The sequence below is a fragment of the Oncorhynchus keta genome, chromosome 36 (assembly GCF_023373465.1).
Source record: "Oncorhynchus keta strain PuntledgeMale-10-30-2019 chromosome 36, Oket_V2, whole genome shotgun sequence".
In the NCBI taxonomy this organism is placed as follows: domain Eukaryota; kingdom Metazoa; phylum Chordata; class Actinopteri; order Salmoniformes; family Salmonidae; genus Oncorhynchus; species Oncorhynchus keta.
Window position 1 is genome coordinate 22,680,290 of NC_068456.1, and position 23,882 is coordinate 22,704,171.

The following is a 23,882-nucleotide window of genomic DNA, read 5'->3' on the forward strand; positions in this document are numbered from 1 at the left end:
AGCAAGGACCAGCTGCACCATCACTAGCCTAGCCAGAACCAGCTGCACCATCACTAGCCTAGCCAGAACCAGCTGCACCATTACTAGACTAGCCAGAACCAGCTGCACCATCACTAGCCTAGCCTGAACCAGCTGCACCATCACTAGCCTAGCCAGGACCAGCTGTACTATCCATAGCCTAGCCAGAACCAGCTGCACCATCACTAGCCTAGCCAGAACCAGCTGCACCATCACTAGCCTAGCCAGAACCAGCTGCACCATCACTAGCCTAGCCAGAACCAGCTGCACCATCACTAGCCTAGCCAGAACCAGCTGTACCATCCCTAGCCTAGCCAGAACCAGCTGCACCATCACTAGCCTAGACAGAACCAGCTGCACCATCACTAGCCTAGCCAGAACCAGCTGCACCATCACTAGCCTAGCCAGGACCAGCTATACTAATCACCAGCCTAGCCAGGACCAGCTGCAATATCACTAGCCTAGCCAGGACCAGCTGCAATATCACTAGCCTAGCCAGGACCAGCTGCAATATCACTAGGCTAGCCAGGACCAGCTGCACAATCCATAGCATAGCGAGGACCAGCTGCACCATCACTAGCCCAGCCAGAACCAGCTGCGAGGACCCATCACTTGCCTAGCCAGAACCAGCTGCACCATCACTAGCCTAGCCAGGACCAGCTGCACAATCACTAGCCTAGCCAGGACCAGCTGCAATATCACTAGCCTAGCCAGGACCAGCTGCACTATCCATAGCCTAGCGAGGACCAGCTGCATTATCACTAGCCTAGCCAGGACCAGCTGCACAATCCATAGCATAGCGAGGACCAGCTGCATTATCACTAGCCTAGCCAGGACCAGCTGCACAATCCATAGCATAGCGAGGACCAGCTGCATTATCACTAGCCTAGCCAGGACCAGCTGCACAATCCATAGCATAGCGAGGACCAGCTGCATTATCACTAGCCTAGCCAGGACCAGCTGCACAATCCATAGCATAGCGAGGACCAGCTGCATTATCACTAGCCTAGCCAGGACCAGCTATACCAACAACAGATGAGGAGGATGTGGTTCTTAACTATGATGTGTGCATGCATATGATTGGTACTTAAATCGCCAAACTGCTTTTGTCACTTCTAGGTTAGACTACTGCAATGCTCTACTTACCGGCTACCCGGATAAAGCACTAAATAAACTTCAGTTAGTGCTAAATACGGCTGCTAGAACCCTGACTAGAACCAAAAAATGTTATCATATAACCCCAGTGCTAGCCTCCCTACACTGGCTTCCTGTCAAAGCAAGGGCTGATTTCAAGGTTTTACTGCTAACCTACAAAGCATTACATGGGCTTGCTCCTACCTATCTCTCTGATTTGGTCCTGCCGTACATACCTACACGTACGCTACGGTCACAAGACGCAGGCCTCCTAATTGTCCCTAGAATTTCTAAGCAAACAGCTGGAGGCAGGGCTTTCTCCTATAGAGCTCCATTTTTATGGAACGGTCTGCCTACCCATGTCAGAGACGCAAACTCTGTCTCAACCTTTAAGTCTTTACTGAAGACTCATCTCTTCAGTGGGTCATATGATTGAGTGTAGTCTGGCCCAGGAGTGGGAAGGTGAACGGAAAGGCTCTGGAGCAACGAACCACCCTTGCTGTCTCTGCCTGGCCGGTTCCCCTCTTTCCACTGGGATTCTCTGCCTCTAACCCTATTACAGGGGCTGAGTCACTGGCTTACTGGGGCTCTCTCATGCCGTCCCTGGAAGGGGTGCGTCACCTGAGTGGGTTGATTCACTGATGTGGTCATCCTGTCTGGGTTGTGGTGCCCCCCCTTGGGTTGTGCAGTGGCGGAGATCTTTGTGGGCTATACTCAGCCTTGTCTCAGGATGGTAAGTTGGTGGTTGAAAATATCCCTCTAGTGGTGTGGGGGCTGTGCTTTGGCAAAGTGGGTGGGGTTATATCCTTCCTGTTTGGCCCTGTCCGGGGGTGCCCTCGGATGGGGCCACAGTGTCTCCTGACCCCTCCTGTCTCAGCCTCCAGTATTTATGCTGCAGTAGTTTATGTGTCGGGGGCTGGGGTCAGTTTGTTATATCTGGAGTACTTCTCCTGTCCTATTCGGTGTCCTGTGTGAATCTAAGTGTGCCTTCTCTAATTCTCTCCTTCTCTCTTTCTTTCTTTCTTTCTCTCTCTCGAAGGACCTGAGCCCTAGGACCATGCCCCAAGACTACCTGACATGATGACTCCTTGCTGTCCCCAGTCCACCTGACCATGCTGCTGCTCCAGTTTCAACTGTTCTACCTTATTATTATTCGATCATGCTTGTCATTTATGAACATTTGAACATCTTGGCCATGTTCTGTTATAATCTCCACCCGGCACAGCCAGAAGAGGACTGGCCACCCCACATAGCCTGGTTCCTCTCTTGGTTTCTTCCTAGGTTTTGGCCTTTCTAGGGAGTTTTTCCTAGCCACCGTGCTTCTACACCTGCATTGCTTGCTGTTTGGGGTTTTAGGCTGGGTTTCTGTACAGCACTTTGAGATATCAGCTGATGTACGAAGGGCTATATAAATACATTTGATTTACTTACCCATGTCGTAGGCCAGGAAGTCAGCAGAGAAGCACTTGGCTCCGTTACTGAGGGACGTGTCGTTGTGGGTGTTTCCTCCAAACACCAGCAGAGTCCCACTGCTCAGCACTGCTGTGTGGAGGTACCGCGCCAGACCACTCTCTCTCAGGATCATCCTGTCAACACACACACACATCAGCACTGTACTCAGTCACCATGCTAATGTTTTAATGTGTCAATTATGAGAGTGTATGCGAGTGCGTGCGTGTCCATCCCTGGGTGTGGATTACAGCAGTGTGTGGGCCAGTCTGGGTCACGTGGCTTATGTAAGGGAACAGTTGGTCTGAAGGTCACTCTCCATAGGCTAGGTCAAATACCCAGACAGACGCCATCAATAATGTGGCACCATGGACACACACACACAAACACACACACACACTGGAAACTGTACAGGAATATGTCTGAGCCCAATCTACCACCTCCGTTCCTCTCCTCTGCTAGGGTCAAGGTGCACAGTCCCCAGGTTCTGCTTAAGAACAGCTGTGCTATCACTAGCCTAGCTAGGACCAGCTGGACTATCACTAGCCTAGCTAGGACCAGCTGGACTATCACTAGCCTAGCCAGGATCAGCTGTACAATCCATAGTCTAGCCAGGACCAGCTATACTATCCCTAGCCTAGTCAGGACCAGCTGTACTATCCCTAGCCTAGCCAGGACCAGCTGCACTATCCCTAGCCGGGACCAGCTGCATTATCCCTAGCCAGGACCCGCTGTACTACCCACAGCCTAGCTAGGACCAGCTGTACTATCCACAGCCTAGCCAGGACCAATAGCCAAGCCAGGATCAGCAGCCTAGCCAGGACCAGCTGTACTATCCCGAGCCTAGCCAGGACCAGCTGTATGATCCCGAGCCTAGCCAGGACCAGCTGTATGATCCCGAGCCTAGCCAGGACCAGCTATACTATCATGAGCCTAGCCAAGACCAGCTATACTATCACTAGTCTAGCCAGGACCAGCTATACTATCCCAGCTGCACTATCCATAGCCTAGCCAGGACCATAAGCCTAGCCAGGACCCGCTATACTATCCCTAGACAAGCCAGGACCAGCTGTACTATCCCAGCTGCACTATCCATAGCCTAGCCAGGACCATAAGCCTAGCCAGGACCCGCTGTACTATCCCTAGACAAGCCAGGACCAGCTATACTATCCCAGCTGCACTATCCATAGCCTAGCCAGGACCATAAGCCTAGCCAGGACCCGCTGTACTATCCCTAGACAAGCCAGGACCAGCTGTACTATCCCTAGACAAGTCAGGACCAGCTATACTATCCCAGCTGCACTATCCATAGCCTAGCAAAGACCATAAGCCTAGCCAGGACCAGCTGTACTATCCCTAGACAAGCCAGGACCAGCTGTACCATCCACAGGCTAGCCAGGATCGTCTGTACTATCCACAGGCTAGCCAAGACCAGCAGACTAGCCGGGACCAGATGCACTATCCACAGCCTAGCGAGGACCAGATGTACTATCCACAGCCTAATCAGGACCAGCTGTACTATCCACAGCCTAGCCAGGACACGCTATACTATCCCTAGCCTAGCCAGGACCAGCTGCACTATCCCTAGCCTAGCCAGACCCAGCTGTACCTCCCCTAGCCTAGCCAGGACCAGCTGTACTACCCCTAGCCTAGCCAGGACCAGCTGTACTACCCCTAGCCTAGCCAGGACCAGCTGTACTATCCACAGCCTAGCCAGAACCAATAACTTAGCCAGGACCAGCTGTACAATCACTAGCTTAGCCAGGACCAGCTGTACTATCCCAAGCCTAGCGAGGACCAGCTGTACTATTCCGGGCCTAGCCAGGACCAGCTGTACAATCACGAGCATGGCCAGGACCAACTGTACAATCACGAGCCTAGCCAGGACCAGCTATAGTATCCCTAGCCTAGCCAGGACCAGCTATAGTATCCCTAGCCTAGCCAGGACCTGCTATACTATCCCAGCTGCACTATCCGTAGCCTAGCCAAGACCATAAGCCTAGCCAGGACCAGCTATAGTATCCCTAGCCTAGCCAGGACCTGCTATACTATCCCAGCTGCACTATCCGTAGCCTAGCCAGGACCATAAGCCTAGCCAGGACCAGCTGTATTATCCATAGCCTAGCCAGGACCAATAGCCTAGCCAGAACCAGCTGCACTATCACTAGCCTAGCGAGGACCAGCTGCACCATCACTAGCCTAGCCAGAACCAGCTGCACCATCACTAGCCTAGCCAGAACCAGCTGCACTATCCATAGCCTAGCCAGGATCATACGCCTAGCCAGGACCAGCTGCACAATCCATAGCATAGTGAGGACCAGTTGCACTATCACCAGCCTAGCCAGGACCAGCTGCACTATCCATAGCCTAGCCAGGACCAATTAGCCTAGCCAGGACCAGCTGCACTATCACCAGCCTAGCCAGGATCAGCTGCACTATCCATAGCCTAGCCAGGACCAATTAGCCTAGCCAGGACCAGCTGCACTATCACTAGCCTAGCCAGGACCAGCTGCACTATCACTAGCCTAGCAGTGTGTGTGGGACTATCCCCTCACTTTCTACAGCTATGAAACCACTGCTCAGATGAAACAGAGAAAGCGAGGGAGTGGGGGGATATTCAAAGGGGGTACCCTCCTCTGTCACCCATCCATCCGTCTGTCAAGGTTCAGTGGAGGCCACTCCCCTTCTTTCATATCACCCTTCTCATACAATCTCTGTTTCACTGTAAATCTCTCTCGCTAATCTCTCAACTTTCCAGCACGTGCTGTATGTTCATGTAGAGGTAATAATAGTAATAATAATAATAATAATAATAAGGTGGTGCTTATATTTATTACATTTCTCACATGTACACGTGTGCATTAATGAGACACCCTTGGAGAGTGGGGTCACAGCCAGTTTGGCACTGTGTATCTAAATATGTGTACCTCCCAACAATATAATGTCATATGTGTACCTCCCAACATTATAATGTCATATGTGTACCTCCCAACAATATAATGTCGTATGTGTACCTCCCAACATTATAATGTCATATGTGTACCTCCCAACAATATAATGTCGTATGTGTATGTGTACCTCCCAACATTATATAATGTACCTCATTATAATGTCATATGTGTACCTCCCAACAATATAATGTCGTATGTGTACCTCCCAACAATATAATGTCAATATAATGTATGTGTACCTCCCAACAATATAATGTCCCAACATTATAATGTCAAATGTACCTCCCAACAATATAATGTACCTCCCAACATTATAATGTCATATGTGTACCTCCCAACAATATAATGTACCTCCCAACATTATAATGTCATATGTGTACCTCCCAACAATATAATGTCGTATGTGTACCTCCCAACATTATATAATGTACCTCCCAACGTATGTGTACCTCCCAACATTATAATGTCATATGTGTACCTCAACATTATAATGTCATATGTGTACCTCCCATGTGTACCTCCCAACAATATAATGTCCCAACATTATAATATGTGTACCTCCCAACAATATAATGTCGTATGTGTACCTCCCAACATTATAATGTCATATGTGTACCTCCCAACAATATAATGTCGTATGTGTACCTCCCAACATTATAATGTCATATGTGTACCTCCCAACAATATAATGTCGTATGTGTACCTCCCAACATTATAATGTCATATGTGTACCTCCCAACAATATAATGTCGTATGTGTACCTCCCAACATTATAATGTCATATGTGTACCTCCCAACAATATAATGTCGTATGTGTACCTCCCAACATTATAATGTCATATGTGTACCTCCCAACAATATAATGTCGTATGTGTACCTCCCAACATTATAATGTCATATGTGTACCTCCCAACAATATAATGCTGACTATTGCATTGGTGTGCTTTTTCAATTCGGGCTTTTCAACTATCCAGCAGTGAGCGTCTAGGAACCGTGTCTGAACATAGGCAAGACAAGCATCTTGGTGTTAAACATGGCGGCTGACATCTACCTAATATAAGGGATGTGAAAAGTGTCCAAAGCAATTTGCTTTTCCGCAAAACATCTGTACACTGAACATCACTAAACAAACCGCAGGGCAATGTTTTCACTTCCAATGGAAACGACAGCCGAAAACATGTTGCAGTGGACGATGGCCGTTCACACGAGAGAAAGTCTCAACAGATAGGACACACACAGCCCACCCAGTCTACCCACCTGTTATTAGACCGTGCCAGGTCCAATAGAACGTCTGTGGCTCCAAACCACTCCTGACCTGTTTGGGCCGGGGGGGGGGGAGGGGGGGGCTAGTGTGCTCACTGCCTGTCACTACGCTTTCCTTCACTTTCTGTAGGCCCCCCAAGAGTAATTCTCTACATAGATCACTTGGGGTTTCACCATTGAACAGTATTGTTTTAAACTCATCCTGACAACAAGTAGACTTACAGCAAGTCTAAACTCCAACACAGAGGGAGCAAAGAAATACATGAAATGCATTGCCTCGTAACTAGGGGGTTTAGTAAATAAATGCATTATGCTACTGGGGCACTGGGGAAAATATGCTTACTTTACACACCTTTTTCTCAGGGCTGACAAATTGATACAGCTGAACTCTCAAGTGAATATGCATCAACTGATACAAGCACAAACAGTGAGACATGCAGACAGAGAGACAGGCAAACAAACAGAGACAGGCAGGCAGGCAGGCAGACCGGCAGAGACAGGCATACAGACAGACAAAACAGAGACCGGCAGAGACAGACAGAGAGACCGGCAGAGACAGACAGAGAGACCGGCAGAGACAGACAGGCTGGCAGAGACAGACAGAGAGACCGGCAGAGACAGACAGAGAGACCGGCAGAGAAAGACAGAGAGACCGGCAGAGACAGACAGGCTGGCAGAGACAGACAGAGAGACCGGCAGAGACAGACAGAGAGTCAGACAGAGAACCAGGCAGACAGACACTCTACCAAGCTAATATCACTCACCAGGTCTGTGTCTGGACCTCATAGCGATACAGTTCATCCACCAGGCCATACTTGTTGGCAGGCAGGGCCTTGTAGCCCCCGTGGACGTAAACACACCTGCTGGAGCTGTCATACACACTGCTGTGGCCATAGCCACCCTGGACGATGGCCCCGTTGGTCTCAGGGACCTGCCAGGAGTTTGTCCCTGTGTGACAGAGGCAAAAGAGAAGTGCATCTTAATGTGAGTTGGCCAACATGATTGGATCAGCTTTGAGACATACAGTGCGGAGAATAAGTGTGCATGCTTGTGAGTGTGTCAAATTAGTGTGTGTATATAAGGCTGCCTCTGGGAGACAGACAGAACCAGCGGGAGAGAGCACTTAAAGTCCCCTTGTGAGAGATGAAGGGAGGGATGGAGAGAGGGGGAGGCCACGGAACATGTGGATACACTGAGATGTATCCACAACTGGCAGACTCAAGTCCGTCCGAATGAAGAGACTCAACTCCGTCCGAATGAAGAGACTCAAGTCCGTCCGAATGAAGAGACTCAAGTCCGTCCGAATGAAGAGACTCAAGTCCGTCCGAATGAAGAGACTCAAGTCCGTCCGAATGAAGAGACTCAAGTCCGTCCGAATGAAGAGACTCAAGTCCGTCCGAATGAAGAGACTCAAGTCCGTCCGAATGAAGAGACTCAAGTCCGTCCGAATGAAGAGACTCAAGTCCGTCCGAATGAAGAGACTCAACTCCGTCCGAATGAAGAGACTCAACGTCGAATGAAGAGACAAGTCCGTCCGAATGAAGAGACTCAACTCCGTCCGAATGAAGAGACTCAACTCCTCAACTCAAGTCCGTCCGAATGAAGAGACTCAAGTCCGTCCGAATGAAGAGACTCAAGTCCGTGAAGAGACGAATGAAGAGACTCAAGTCCGTCGAATGAAGAGACTCAATGAAGAGACTCAAGTCCGTCCGAATGAAGAGACTCAAGTCCGTCCGAATTAAGAGACTCAAGTCCGTCCGAATGAAGAGACTCAACTCCGTCCGAATGAAGAGACTCAACTCCGTCCGAATGAAGAGACTCAACTCCGTCCGAATGAAGAGACTCAAGTCCGTCCGAATGAAGAGACTCAAGTCCGTCCGAATGTGATATATCACAATATCCATAGTGCTCTAAATAAAACTAATTACAGGATGAATATGGTTTGATCACACACAGAGAGACAGAGAGAGACGGAGCGATATGAGGGAGGGGGATGAGGGGAGAGGGATGAGTAGAACTCATTAATCATGTCTTCTCCCAGACGGTCCGGCCAAGGTGCCAGCTACTCTTAATGATGAGAGAGGTGAGAAGAGAAAAGACAGAGAGGGCGAGACAGTGAGAGAGCATGCGTGCATGAGGACCACATTGGAAACACATTTTTTTATTAATACTTGTAAGTGCTATTCTCTGGGTCCACATTACACATTGTATTGTATATGTCTCTTACCCAAATCAATTACATTCACAGTCTAGTACCCACTTATTTTACCCTGAGCACTAAGCGTACCCTAGAGTACCCAAGACTGTAGATGTTCCAACTCTCTCCACAGGCTTTAATGTGGCTGAACTGGGCTGCAGTGAGCTGTCCTGCCAGTGGAGTCTCCTACAGGCTAAAATGCCTTGTAATGCAGGCATTCACCTGATCGTAACCCCTCAAAACACTGTACTGCAACGCCATCTACTGGTATGAAAAGCCTAGGGGTTCCACAGTGGTCACAAGCTCTGGTCAAAGAACCTTGGCCAACAGCATTCAAGAGGACAACCTTAAAGGCTCTGTGAATAGACGGTAGGTGTGTTTACCATCAGAACAATAAGATTATAACACAGTACTATGCAGGTGTGGGCACACCCAGGGGGCTTTTAATGGAAATAGGAGTACTGTGGCTAAACATGAAAGATCATGGGCCTTCCATTAAGAGATGAGTGACAGCGACACCCAATGATGACCCCAGCAACAATGTTTTCGTCACTAAGCACCATGAAATGAATACAACGTTGCTGCGGGCATCTATGGTTGTTGCTGTCACTTTGCCTATTTTGGAAGGCTCGAAATCTGCCACTGGGTTATAGGAATGTCAAATCTGAATTAATTCATGTGGATTACTCATCATGGCTGAAAACCCCACGACCCATCCATCTAGCCACTGTTGGACCTACTGATGTTGTACTCCTGCACTTTGCTGATGTAGCTGTAGACAGGGGAGTAGCCGAAGAGAACCACCATGACCACATCCCCATTGGTCAGTTCAGCCAGGTGGGCGGAATGACCCTCCACGGCGTAGGGCTGTCCCTGGACCAGGCTGCTGGGGTTCTTCAGGGACCAAGTACGACTAGGGATGTTGAAGACCCACAGCTCGTCTGTCACGTTGCCTGAACCAGCCTCCAGCTTCCCCCCGTACATGTAGATGTCGTCCTGAGGAGAGGGAAAACATCAGCGGCATGAGATGACAGAGGGTCAGTGATTGTGGTTGTATAAAAACACACAAGATTAAAGAGGTTTCTATCCACGACTGCCCTCGACAGAATGTCTGCTCTCTGTGTGTTCAGTATGAAAAGAAGGTGAGACACACCTCATTCCCCAGTGTGTATGCCATGCTTGCGCGCGTGCGTGCGTGCGTGCGTGTGTATGCCATGCTTGCGCGTGTGTGTGTGTGTGTGCATTATTGAGCTGTACAGCCATGAGCTTCTCCAAAGAGTGTATCATCCCTGGACCCCAATCACGACAGAGACAGACAGGGTATAGCTGTGAACACCAACAATCATTGAGAAAGGCTGCTGCTATAGCCCTCTCATACCGAGGTCAACTACTGGCTTCTCCCCATACACTGAATCACATGATACACATGATACTACAGATAACAATCAACTACCTTAACCTGACAGTAACTTTAATATGCTCCTAAAACCTTTTCAGGCATCTTGGTACTTCAGTTGTAGGGTTCTAATGCAGCTATATAATACAGTCATTATTGTTATGGCATCCTGTTTTTACAGTGCAGACTACTACTGTACAGCAACGCTCCATTTCATAAACATACAGCAACATACTGTAAAGTACCTAGAGGATCTCTGCCCACACAGGAACAACTGGAACATCCTGGCACAGGTAACAGTGTCGCTACACCGCAGGGGGGCAATTATACCGGCTCCCAGGCCACGAACACATCCACAAGGGACCTAACAGCCTTAAGAGCCTCAATGTATTTTCTGTCAAGGAAATCTGGTCCCTCCTTCTACATTACCTCAGCACGCACTGCCAACCCCAACGGAATCTCTCTCAAAATCCCCGAACCCCAGAACTAAAATATTGCGTAATTGCGTCAGTTGCTCAATACAGTTCTGGGGGAGATGTTAGGAGAAATATACCAACTCTATGCAAGTTTCAGGCTCGTCTATGGGCCAAATGTCCCCTCCCCTTCCGAAATTCAGGAAGACAAGAACACCTGTGAAATCAGGATTTGTCCAAATGATCAGTGACAAACAAAAATGGCGTACCGGAACAAGGTTTCTCATTAGTCATCGCATCCCCAGTCTGTTGACACATGCTATGATAACATTTTTTAACCTGCCTCTGTCCATGACAGATTACTCTCACACACACATAGTCTGAGTCCTGTAGTAGAAGCAGTTGGGAGGGAGAGGTGTGCAGAAAAAAACACAGCCCAACACGCAGCCCAACACACTTAATTAGTAAACATCTGGCTGCAGGATGGTTTGACCACCACACCACCAGCGAAGCAGCAACCCCCGCGCTTCAGTTCCCCCACGTGTCCCTCGGATGCTACACCTCCGACTAAGAGGGAGCTCTTATTGAAGGTGGCTTTTTCAGATTTGTGAATACAAAATGTGAATACCAAGCAGGGGATATTATATAAATGCTATGATCTGAATGCATGCGTAAAGACGAGCTATTGCTTCTGTCGGTATATTAAAATCAGAAATGGGCGGGCAATGGGCTGTATTCCTAGCAGCAGCACACACCGTAATCTCTCAATCCTTAGAGGAGAGAGAGAGGAATAACATATCCCAGGGTTGGGTTACAGACTTGAGGGGAATAATGTGTGTGGAGGAGAGAGAGTAGGGGAGTGCGTGTGTGGTATGTGTGGTATGTGTGTGGTGGTGTGGTGTGCGTGATGTGTAGTGTGTGTGTGGTGGTGGTGTGTGGCGTGGGTGTGTGGTCCCATCCCTGACCCTGGAAGTCTATTCTCTCATGTTCCTGTTTCCAGGTTTGTTGGCTTGATGTGTGTGCTGCACTAGCTCAGCATAAGCCTTACATTAGAAACCTCAGAGTAGGTGTTCATTTATATGCTAATGGTGGATTCCTCCTTTACGTATGTGGGGCTGGTGGCTAAGGAACGGCGGCCAAACAAGGCGCTTCCCACAGAGAAACTGAAAAGAGAGAAGGAGCTGGGTTTTATAACAGGGTGAAGGAGCTGGGTTTTATAGCAGAGTGAAGGAGCTGGGTTTTATAACAGGGTGAAGGAGCTGGGTTTTATAGCAGAGTGAAGGAGCTGGGTTTTATAACAGGGTGAAGGAGCTGGGTTTTATAACAGAGTGAAGGAGCTGGGTTTTATAACAGGGTGAAGGAGCTGGGTTGTATAACAGAGTGAAGGAGCTGGGTTGTATAACAGAGTGAAGGAGCTGGGTTTTATAACAGAGTGAAGGAGCTGGGTTTTATAACAGGGTGAAGGAGTTGGGTTTTATAACAGAGTGCAGGAGCTGGGTTTTATAACAAGAGTGAAGGAGCTGGGTTTTATAACAGGGTGAAGGAGTTGGGTTTTATAACAGAGTGAAGGAGCTGGGTTTTATAACAAGAGTGAAGGAGCTGGGTTTTATAACAGGGTGAAGGAGCTGGGTTTTATAACAGAGTGAAGGAGCTAGGTTTTACAACAGAGTGAAGGAGCTGGGTTTTATAACAAGGGTGAAGGAGCTGAGTTTTATAACAGAGTGAAGGAGCTGGGTTTTATAACAGAGTGAAGGAGCTGGGTTTTATAACAGAGTGAAGGAGCTGGGTTTTATAACAGAGTGAAGGAGCTAGGTTTTATAACAAGAGTGAAGGAGCTGGGTTTTATAACAGAGTGGAAGTTACACAGGTACAACTATAATATCTCTGTTCTGACAAGGGATTCCGTTGGGCATTTGACCGGCAGCATTTTAATTTACCGGACCCTTATGCATTGGGTGTGTAATCTGGTTAGGGCTTTCACCCACGGTTCTCAGAATGACAGGAATCCCAATTAGATGATGGTAATTCATATTAACAGAAGATGCAAGTGGAGGAGGAAATTATGCCCACTTTGAAGATGTTAGAATAACTGTCCACATTTAGTTTTCCTCAGCCAACAAGACGAGAAACTAACAGCAAAATCACTAGCCTTTGTCAATCTACTATCCCCCATAGTAGACAGGTTTACGTATTCTATTGGTCAGCTTGTCGAGAAATAAACTTTAAAAAGCAATGAGTCTCATGCAACAGATCAGAATGCTTAGCTTAAAACTATTTTTTCACATAAGTACAACAATGTGCACAAGGTAGCACGGCTACACACAAATGTTTGTTCCATAATGCAATTAGCAAGAAAACACTGTTGTCAAAAAAATGTATTTAAAGAGGGGAGATCTAATATGCAATGAAATAAAGTTTATTTAAAATAATTGCCTCCACAGATATGGTCTGATTTTGGCCAGGCTACTTTGAAGCAAAGGTAGAACATGCCTCATAATATGTAGTAAAACATTCAGGTTTCCAACAATTAAAGTATATGTTTTCTCAATGCATACTGCCTCATTGCAAGGGGGTGTGTGATGCGCTGAGGAAACCTGCCTTCCGTTAACTTTGTGTTTGCTGTTTGAGATGCTGTAGCAACAGAGGCTAAAGGCATTTTTTAGCTTTTCTATTTTTATATTGACCAAAAGCCGGCTATTACCGGCTAACGGAAACCCTGGTACTAACCAAATGAACAGTATACACAGTACCCCCTGTAGTCAGGCCCCACTAGTGTTATTTACTGCTGCTCTTCAATTATTTGTTATTCTTATTTCTTACTTTTTGGGGGGTATTTTCTTAAAATTGCATTGTTGGTTAAGGGCTTGTAAGCATTTCACTGTTGTATTCGGTGCATATGACTGATAGAATTTGATACAGTAGGAACGTTTCTTCCATTTCCTGAAAGGTTTGAGATGTGCTAAGTGTGTTCACATCAATCAAAGCAAGCATGGAACATGTGAAAGATAGGGTATAGGGAAAAGATGGGCACACAGCCATGGCTGTCCACACATGCCTCACATACAAACACTCAATACATGTATGCATGAACACACACATACACGGACACACACACACGGACACACACACACACACACGGACACACACACACACACAGACACACACACGGACACACACACGGACACACACACGGACACACACACGGACACACACAAGGCAGAAGAGTGAATGCAGCTGTCTGGAAGTTCAGCATGTTCACTGTATAGTAGCTAAGGTAATCCTCACAACACGGACTAAATTAAAGGTTCCCATTTAAATGTAGGTCCCTCTGAGAGAGAATGACACTTGTAAAGGGGATTTCTGAATGTAATCCCAGGATAAACTACAGACAGGCATCTCAATTAGAAAAGACCTTGGTGTGTATCATTTCATCTACTATTTCATTTCTGATCAAAAACGCTGCATTAGAGAATAAAACCTTATCATAAAACCTTTAGACAATAAGTCCTTTCACGTTCCCCTTCAAAAAGAGAACGGTTCTGTAGTGAACTGATAAAATTAAAATGTCACAGCATGAGTCAGTGGGAGGTCAGAGATAAGGGTTTAGGAGGTCAGAGATAAGGGGTTAGCAGTCAGGTCAGAGATAAGGGGATAGCAGTCAGGTCAGAGATAAGGGGATAGCAGTCAGGTCAGAGATAAGGGGATAGCAGTCAGGTCAGAGATAAGGGGATAGCAGTCAGGTCAGAGATAAGGGGATAGCAGTCAGGTCAAAGATAAGGGGATAGCAGTCAGGTCAGATAAGGGGATAGCAGTCAGGGGATTAGCAGTCAGGTCAGAGATAAGGGGATAGCAGTCAGGTCAGAGATAAGGGGATAGCAGTCAGGTCAGAGATAAGGGGTCAGAGATAGCAGTCAGGTCAGAGATAAGGGGATAGCAAGGGGAGGTCAGAGATAAGGGGATAGTCAGTCAGAGATAAGGGGATAGCAGTCAGGTCAGAGATAAGGGGATAGCAGTCAGGTCAGAGATAAGGGGTTAGCAGTCAGGTCAGAGATAAGGGGTTAGCAGTCAGGTCAGAGATAAGGGGATAGCAGTCAGGTCAGAGATAAGGGGATAGCAGTCAGGTCAGAGATAAGGGGTTAGCAGTCAGGTCAGAGATAAGGGGTTAGCAGTCAGGTCAGAGATAAGGGTTTAGCGGTCAGGTCAGAGATAAGGGGTTAGCGGTCAGGTCAGAGATAAGGGGTTAGCGGTCAGGTCAGAGATAAGGGGTTAGCGGTCAGGTCAGAGATAAGGGGTTAGCGGTCAGGTCAGAGATAAGGGGTTAGCAGTCAGGTCAGAGATAAGGGGTTAGCAGTCAGGTCAGAGATAAGGGGTTAGCGGTCAGGTCAGTGTCAAGATGCTTGCTCATCACCCAAATCCATCTGAAGTCATGACTGTGTTACTCTACAATAAAAATATAAACCCCTGGCATGTCCCAAACACAGACTGCAGCTTAGCCTAGTTCTAAAGGTATGTTAGTACGTAGAACCTTTAACGTTTGCAGCATTCCTTACAAGACAAAACAATTAGTCTTCCATGGGGTACCATTTTAAAGTATTGTAAACTGCAAGTAATGAAGTGAGAGTCGTTCCAAAATAAACTTCTCAGCCTTTCAAGCTATAAACTCTGAGCCATAAAATACTACTTCCATTTAACTCATGTAAACAAAGCCAGATCCCCTTAGGTCACTAACCATAGTAAGACATCTAATAGAAAATCCATTTGTCCCTCTTCATGAAAGTGACCAAAACACTTAAGAGCTTAGCAGTAAAGAAAGAGTTTTAAGTCACACACACGCCAGAGGCAGACTTTCTATTTAACAGGGTTATTCAGATAGACTTCTATAGTTTCAAGGGAAGAAGAGAAAGAGCAAACAGATCAGATGTAGTCGTCATGCTTGTTTCCCCTGGTGAGCCGAAGAGTCAGTTAGCCAGAGCAAAGCCTGTAGCCCTGCTGCTCTCTGACCAACCCTGAGGGCCCCACATCCATCTTACTGCCATGTTATCGCTACTCAGACCCAGAGAGGCAATCCTCTTAACTCCCTCACCCAACAGACAGAGAGAGAGAGGAAAGAGAGAAAATATATGTGAAGTAGAGAGAAACCCCCAAAGAAACAGAAAGAGCCAGATAAGAGAGAGCCCTGTCTACATGTACAGAGCCCTGTCTACATGTACAGAGCCCTGTCTACATGTACAGAGCCCTGTCTACATGTACAGAGCCCTGTCTACATGTACAGAGCCCTGTCTACATGTACAGAGCCCTGTCTACATTAACAGAGCCCTGTCTACATGTACAGAGCCCTGTCTACATGTACAGAGCCCTGTCTACATGTACAGAGCCCTGTCTACATGTACAGAGCCCTGTCTACATGTACAGAGCCCTGTCTACATGTACAGAGCCCTGTCTACATGTACAGAGCCCTGTCTACATGTACAGAACCCTGTCTACATGTACAGAACCCTGTCTACATGTACAGAGCCCTGTCTACATGTACAGAACCCTGTCTACATGTACAGAGCCCTGTCTACATGTACAGAGCCCTGTCTACATGTACAGAACCCTGTCTACATGTACAGAGCCCTGTCTACATGTACAGAGCCCTGTCTACATGTACAGAACCCTGTCTACATGTACAGAGCCCTGTCTACATGTACAGAACCCTGTCTACATGTACAGAGCCCTGTCTACATGTACAGAGCCCTGTCTACATGTACAGAGCCCTGTCTACATGTACAGAACCCTGTCTACATGTACAGAGCCCTGTCTACATTAACAGAGCCCTGTCTACATGTACAGAGCCCTGTCTACATGTACAGAACCCTGTCTATATGTACAGAACCCTGTCTACATGTACAGAGCCCTGTCTACATGTACAGAACCCTGTCTACATGTACAGAACCCTGTCTACATGTACAGAACCCTGTCTACATGTACAGAGCCCTGTCTACATGTACAGAGCCCTGTCTACATGTACAGAGCCCTGTATGGTACCAGTGGATGACAAAAAGCTAAATGGAACACATCCACCATGCTAGTGGGCTGTGGCCATTATCTGCCTTACCTGGTAGAGAGCCAGAGAATGGCCGTATCTCTGTAGAGGACCACTATTGATCGGCACCACGTCCCATGTGCTGCTTTCCAGGTTATAACTGCAGGGGGGAAGAGAGACAGTCAGGCCTGAGCTATACAGAATATACACAACAAAGAAAGGAACGGAGAGAGTGGAGGGAGAAGAAAGAGATGGACAGAGTGGAGGGAAAGAGAGAAAATGACAGAGAGAGACAAAAAGATAAATAATTTGAAACAAGTCCTATTTTGATAAACTCCCATAACGATTAGGTGAAATACCAGTGTGCCATCACAGCAGAAAGATTTGTGTTCCTGTTGCCACAAGGGAAACCAGTGAAGAACAAGCACCACTGCAAATACAAGCCATATTTATGTTTATTTATTTTCCATTTTGTACATTGTTACAACATAGCCATAATATGACATTTGAAATGTGGCTTTGGCAATGTAAACATATGTTCCCATGCCAATAAAGCCCTTTGAATTGAGATAGAGAGGAAAAGCAAAAGACAGGAAAGAGACAAATATAGAGGTGGTAAGTAGACATTAACTACGTTTCCATCCACAGTTTTTATGCGAGTGAATTCATACTGTACAAAACAAATCACGACAGCTGTGATGGTAACAGGAAATTACTGTACAATTTTATAAATGCCGACAGATCACTTCCTCGTTCTACCGGGTGGGATCTTTTTTGCATTGGTAAAATTAATTATGCGAAAAATGGTGGTGGAATCGACTTTATGCGCAAATATGAATATAAAAACCATCATATCGAAGTAAACTTGGAGTCACGTGATGAAATGGTTGTGGTCCTCCCATTACGACTCGCGAAAGCATGCAGGTTATTAGGCTACAGATTAAGTAAATTATGAACTTCACAGGGTGGTGAAAGTGCATAATGAGCTTGATGCTCCTTTCCAATAAATATCCAGAGTCTTATTCTGGTGACATGACGATCGATGCTTGACTGCCTTTCGACAAATAAAAATATTCTCGCTCCAATCCATAATAATCTCATCATTTAGACCAACCTACCGGCACCACCTACCTGCACTATATTGGCAGGCTGTTGGCTTGAGCGCCACGTGTCAAGACCAGAGTCGGCATATTTATTATTTAATGCAACAATTTTTGTAGAATTCAGTAGAATTGAAAATGCGATGGAAACACAATGAACATTTGTATTCAGTACATGAAAACTTAAGCGAAAAACTACATTTAGTGTGCACTACGTCATCACACACTGATGTTAATCTGCAACGAGTCAGTTTGTTGAGAAAATGCGTATATTTTCTTTAGGCAGATTTGAGAATACTTGCATGACAATCTGTCGCCAACTGGATGGAAACCTAGCTACAGAGACGAAGAGACAGACAGATATTTCAGGCCTCTCTTCAGTCAGTGCCTTACTTGAGCACCATGTGGAAGGAGCTGTAGTTGAAGCTGTATCCTCCGATGACCCACATGAGTTTCCCATGGACCACAGCCTTATGGGAGGCCCTGCCCAGGGACTGGCTGAAGGGCTTGACGTTAGACATCACCCAGTAAGACTCGGTGGATGGCACTGACAGAGCACAGTCTGGACCTGGAGAGGACCACACAACAAACTTACAAATGCATGAGAGTATGTGAGGTGCGTTTGTAGCAAAATACTCTCTTCAACAACTCTTTAATACATCTGACTAAACATGGTCCCACATCACCATCTGCTGGTGAAGAGCGTGACAATGCAGCTTATGTCATGATGATGGGGACAGCTATGACGGTGATGAACTCACATGGCTACCAGGACCCCACCACCCAGAGGCTGCCTGGTGGCAGAACCATTAGTGGGTTTAATAAAGAGGGTCTCATTCTGATTCATCAAACCCCATTATGAGAAAGATCCCATGATACTGGCCCCTCTTGTCCCCTATTAGAGTGGAGGAAAGCCAGTGGACAGGGGGAATGGGGGGCTGTGATGAGGTCTATTGGCCAGGACCCTGTCTAGCCCAATACATCAGTAGAGAAAACCTCATTGGGGAAATGACCAGTGACCAGCAACTCAGTGTCAGAGCATAGGAGTGGCACCATGCTGGACGGTCCTGTCTCATTGAGAGGAGCTTGGTTGGCTCTACCCTGGACAGTCCCATCTCATTGAGAGGAGCTTGGTTGGCTCTACCCTGGACAGTCCCATCTCATTGAGAGGAGCTTGGTTGGCTCTACCCTGGACAGTCCCATCTCATTGAGAGGTGCTTGGTTGGCTCTACCCTGGACAGTCCATCTCATTGAGAGGTGCTTGGTTGGCTCTACCCTGGACAGTCCCATCTCATTGAGAGGTGCTTGGTTGGCTCTACCCTGGACAGCCCCATCTCATTGAGAGGTGCTTGGTTGGCTCTACCCTGGACAGTCCCATCTCATTGAGAGGTGCTTGGTTGGCTCTACCCTGGACAGTCCCATCTCATTGAGAGGTGCTTGGTTGGCTCTACCCTGGACAGTCCCATCTCATTGAGAGGTGCTTGGGTGGTTCTACCCTGGACAGTCCCATCTCATTGAGAGGTGCTTGGTTTGCTCTAACCTGGACAGTCCCATCTCATTGAGAGGTGCTTGGTTGGCTCTACCCTGCTGGACAGTTCTGTCTCATTGAGAGGTGACTGGGTGGTTCTACCCTGCTAGACAGTTCCTTCTCATTGAGAGGTGCTTGGGTGGTTCTACCCTGCTGGACAGTTCCGTCTCATTGAGAGGTTCTTGGATGGTTCTACCCTGCTAGACAGTTCAATCCCATTGAGAGGTTCTTAGGTGGTTCTACCCTGCTGGACAGTTCCGTCTCATTGAGAGGTGTTTGGGTGATTCTACCCTGCTGGACAGTTCCGTCTCATTGAGAGGTGTTTGGGTGATTCTACCCTGGACAGTCCCATCTCATTGAGAGGAGCTTGGTTGGCTCTACCCTGGACAGTCCCATCTCATTGAGAGGAGCTTGGTTGGCTCTACCCTGGACAGTCCCATCTCATTGAGAGGAGCTTGGTTAGCTCTACCCTGGACAGTCCCATCTCATTGAGAGGTGCTTGGTTGGCTCTACCCTGGACAGTCCCATCTCATTGAGAGGTGCTTGGTTGGCTCTACCCTGGACAGTCCCATCTCATTGAGAGGAGCTTGGTTGGCTCTACCCTGGACAGTCCCATCTCATTGAGAGGTGCTTGGTTGGCTCTACCCTGGACAGTCCCATCTCATTGAGAGGTGCTTGGTTGGCTCTACCCTGGACAGTCCCATCTCATTGAGAGGTGCTTGGTTTGCTCTACCCTGGACAGTCCCATCTCATTGAGAGGTGCTTGGTTGGCTCTACCCTGGACAGTCCCATCTCATTGAGAGGTGCTTGGTTGGCTCTACCCTGGACAGTCCCATCTCATTGAGAGGTGCTTGGTTGGCTCTACCCTGGACAGTCCCATCTCACTGAGAGGAGCTTGGTTGGCTCTACCCTGGACAGTCCCATCTCATTGAGAGGAGCTTGGTTGGCTCTACCCTGGACAGTCCCATCTCATTGAGAGGAGCTTGGTTAGCTCTACCCTGGACAGTCCCATCTCATTGAGAGGTGCTTGGTTGGCTCTACCCTGGACAGTCCCATCTCATTGAGAGGAGCTTGGTTGGCTCTACCCTGGACAGTCCCATCTCATTGAGAGGTGCTTGGTTGGCTCTACCCTGGACAGTCCCATCTCATTGAGAGGTGCTTGGTTGGCTCTACCCTGGACAGTCCCATCTCATTGAGAGGTGCTTGGTTGGCTCTACCCTGGACAGTCCCATCTCATTGAGAGGTGCTTGGTTGGCTCTACCCTGGACAGTCCCATCTCATTGAGAGGTGCTTGGTTGGCTCTACCCTGGACAGTCCCATCTCATTGAGAGGTGCTTGGTTGGCTCTACCCTGGACAGTCCCATCTCATTGAGAGGTGCTTGGGTGGTTCTACCCTGGACAGTCCCATCTCATTGAGAGGTGCTTGGTTTGCTCTAACCTGGACAGTCCCATCTCATTGAGAGGTGCTTGGTTGGCTCTACCCTGCTGGACAGTTCTGTCTCATTGAGAGGTGACTGGGTGGTTCTACCCTGCTAGACAGTTCCTTCTCATTGAGAGGTGCTTGGGTGGTTCTACCCTGCTGGACAGTTCCGTCTCATTGAGAGGTTCTTGGATGGTTCTACCCTGCTAGACAGTTCAATCTCATTGAGAGGTTCTTAGGTGGTTCTACCCTGCTGGACAGTTCTGTCTCATTGAGAGGTGTTTGGGTGATTCTACCCTGCTGGACAGTTCCGTCTCATTGAGAGGTGTTTGGGTGATTCTACCCTGCTGGACAGTTCCGTCTCATTGAGAGGTGTTTGGGTGATTCTACCCTGGACAGTCCCATCTCATTGAGAGGAGCTTGGTTGGCTCTACCCTGGACAGTCCCATCTCATTGAGAGGAGCTTGGTTGGCTCTACCCTGGACAGTCCCATCTCATTGAGAGGAGCTTGGTTAGCTCTACCCTGGACAGTCCCATCTCATTGAGAGGTGCTTGGTTGGCTCTACCCTGGACAGTCCCATCTCATTGAGAGGAGCTTGGTTGGCTCTACCCTGGACAGTCCCATCTCATTGAGAGGTGCTTGGTTGGCTCTACCCTGGACAGTCCCATCTCATTGAGAGGTGCTTGGTTGGCTCTACCCTGGACAGTCCCATCTCATTGAGAGGAGCTTGGTTGGCTCTACCCTGGACAGTCCCATCTCATTGAGAGGTGCTTGGTTGGCTCTACCCTGGACAGTCCCATCTCATTGAGAGGTGCTTGGTTGGATCTACCCTGGACAGTCCCATCTCATTGAGAGGTGCTTGATTGGCTCTACCCTGGACAGTCCCATCTCATTGAGAGGTGCTTGGGTGGTTCTACCCTGGACAGTCCCATCTCATTGAGAGGTGCTTGGTTTGCTCTAACCTGGACAGTCCCATCTCATTGAGAGGTGCTTGGTTGGCTCTACCCTGCTGGACAGTTCTGTCTCATTGAGAGGTGACTGGGTGGTTCTACCCTGCTAGACAGTTCCTTCTCATTGAGAGGTGCTTGGGTGGTTCTACCCGGCTGGACAGTTCCGTCTCATTGAGAGGTTCTTGGATGGTTCTACCCTGCTAGACAGTTCAATCCCATTGAGAGGTTCTTAGGTGGTTCTACCCTGCTGGACAGTTCCGTCTCATTGAGACGTGTTTGGGTGATTCTACCCTGCTGGACAGTTCCGTCTCATTGAGAGGTGTTTGGGTGATTCTACCCTGCTGGACAGTTCCGTCTCATTGAGAGGTGTTTGGGTGATTCTACCCTGGACAGTCCCATCTCATTGAGAGGAGCTTGGTTGGCTCTACCCTGGACAGTCCCATCTCATTGAGAGGAGCTTGGTTGGCTCTACCCTGGACAGTCCCATCTCATTGAGAGGAGCTTGGTTAGCTCTACCCTGGACAGTCCCATCTCATTGAGAGGTGCTTGGTTGGCTCTACCCTGGACAGTCCCATCTCATTGAGAGGAGCTTGGTTGGCTCTACCCTGGACAGTCCCATCTCATTGAGAGGTGCTTGGTTGGCTCTACCCTGGACAGTCCCATCTCATTGAGAGGTGCTTGGTTGGCTCTACCCTGGACAGTCCCATCTCATTGAGAGGAGCTTGGTTGGCTCTACCCTGGACAGTCCCATCTCATTGAGAGGTGCTTGGTTGGCTCTACACTGGACAGTCCCATCTCATTGAGAGGAGCTTGGTTGGCTCTACCCTGGACAGTCCCATCTCATTGAGAGGCGCTTGGTTTGCTCTACCCTGGACAGTCCCATCTCATTGAGAGGTGCTTGGTTGGCTCTACCCTGGACAGTCCCATCTCATTGAGAGGAGCTTGGTTGGCTCTACCCTGGACAGTCCCATCTCATTGAGAGGAGCTTGGTTGGCTCTACCCTGGACAGTCCCATCTCATTGAGAGGTGCTTGGGTGGTTCTACCCTGGACAGTCCCATCTCATTGAGAGGTGCTTGGGTGGTTCTACCCTGCTAGACAGTTCCGTCTCATTGAGAGGCGCTTGGGTGGTTCTACCCTGCTGGACAGTCCCATCTCATTGAGAGGTGCTTGGGTGGTTCTACCCTGCTGGACAGTTCCGTCTCATTGAGAGGTGCTTGGGTGGTTCTACCCTGCTGGACAGTTCCGTCTCATTGAGAGGTTCTTGGATGGTTCTACCCTGCTAGACAGTTCAATCCCATTGAGAGGTTCTTAGGTGGTTCTACCCTGCTGGACAGTTCCGTCTCATTGAGAGGTGTTTGGGTGATTCTACCCTGCTGGACAGTTCCGTCTCATTGAGAGGTGTTTGGGTGATTCTACCCTGCTGGACAGTTCCGTCTCATTGAGAGGTGTTTGGGTGATTCTACCCTGGACAGTCCCATCTCATTGAGAGGAGCTTGGTTGGCTCTACCCTGGACAGTCCCATCTCATTGAGAGGAGCTTGGTTGGCTCTACCCTGGACAGTCCCATCTCATTGAGAGGAGCTTGGTTAGCTCTACCCTGGACAGTCCCATCTCATTGAGAGGTGCTTGGTTGGCTCTACCCTGGACAGTCCCATCTCATTGAGAGGTGCTTGGGTGGTTCTACCCTGCTAGACAGTTCCTTCTCATTGAGAGGTGCTTGGGTGGTTCTACCCTGCTGGACAGTTCCGTCTCATTGAGAGGTTCTTGGATGGTTCTACCCTGCTAGACAGTTCAATCCCATTGAGAGGTTCTTAGGTGGTTCTACCCTGCTGGACAGTTCCGTCTCATTGAGAGGTGTTTGGGTGATTCTACCCTGCTGGACAGTTCCGTCTCATTGAGAGGTGTTTGGGTGATTCTACCCTGCTGGACAGTTCCGTCTCATTGAGAGGTGTTTGGGTGATTCTACCCTGGACAGTCCCATCTCATTGAGAGGAGCTTGGTTGGCTCTACCCTGGACAGTCCCATCTCATTGAGAGG

At 48.3% G+C, this 23,882-nt stretch overlaps 1 protein-coding gene across 4 annotated transcripts in view; it reads right to left on the bottom strand.

The window, feature by feature from the left end:
• Positions 1–23,882, bottom strand: part of LOC118369810 (attractin-like protein 1) — a 371,022-nt gene that overhangs the window by 294,892 nt on the left and 52,248 nt on the right. For all 4 annotated transcript variants that reach the window (XM_052498667.1, XM_052498665.1, XM_052498666.1 and 1 more), the window contains exons 6-10: positions 18,340–18,514; positions 16,919–17,006; positions 9,753–10,008; positions 7,580–7,763; positions 2,584–2,738 (exon numbers count right to left, since the gene is read on the bottom strand). In XM_052498667.1, the coding sequence (XP_052354627.1) occupies positions 2,584–2,738; positions 7,580–7,763; positions 9,753–10,008; positions 16,919–17,006; positions 18,340–18,514 (858 nt within the window). The remainder of the gene's footprint in view (positions 1–2,583; positions 2,739–7,579; positions 7,764–9,752; positions 10,009–16,918; positions 17,007–18,339; positions 18,515–23,882) is intronic.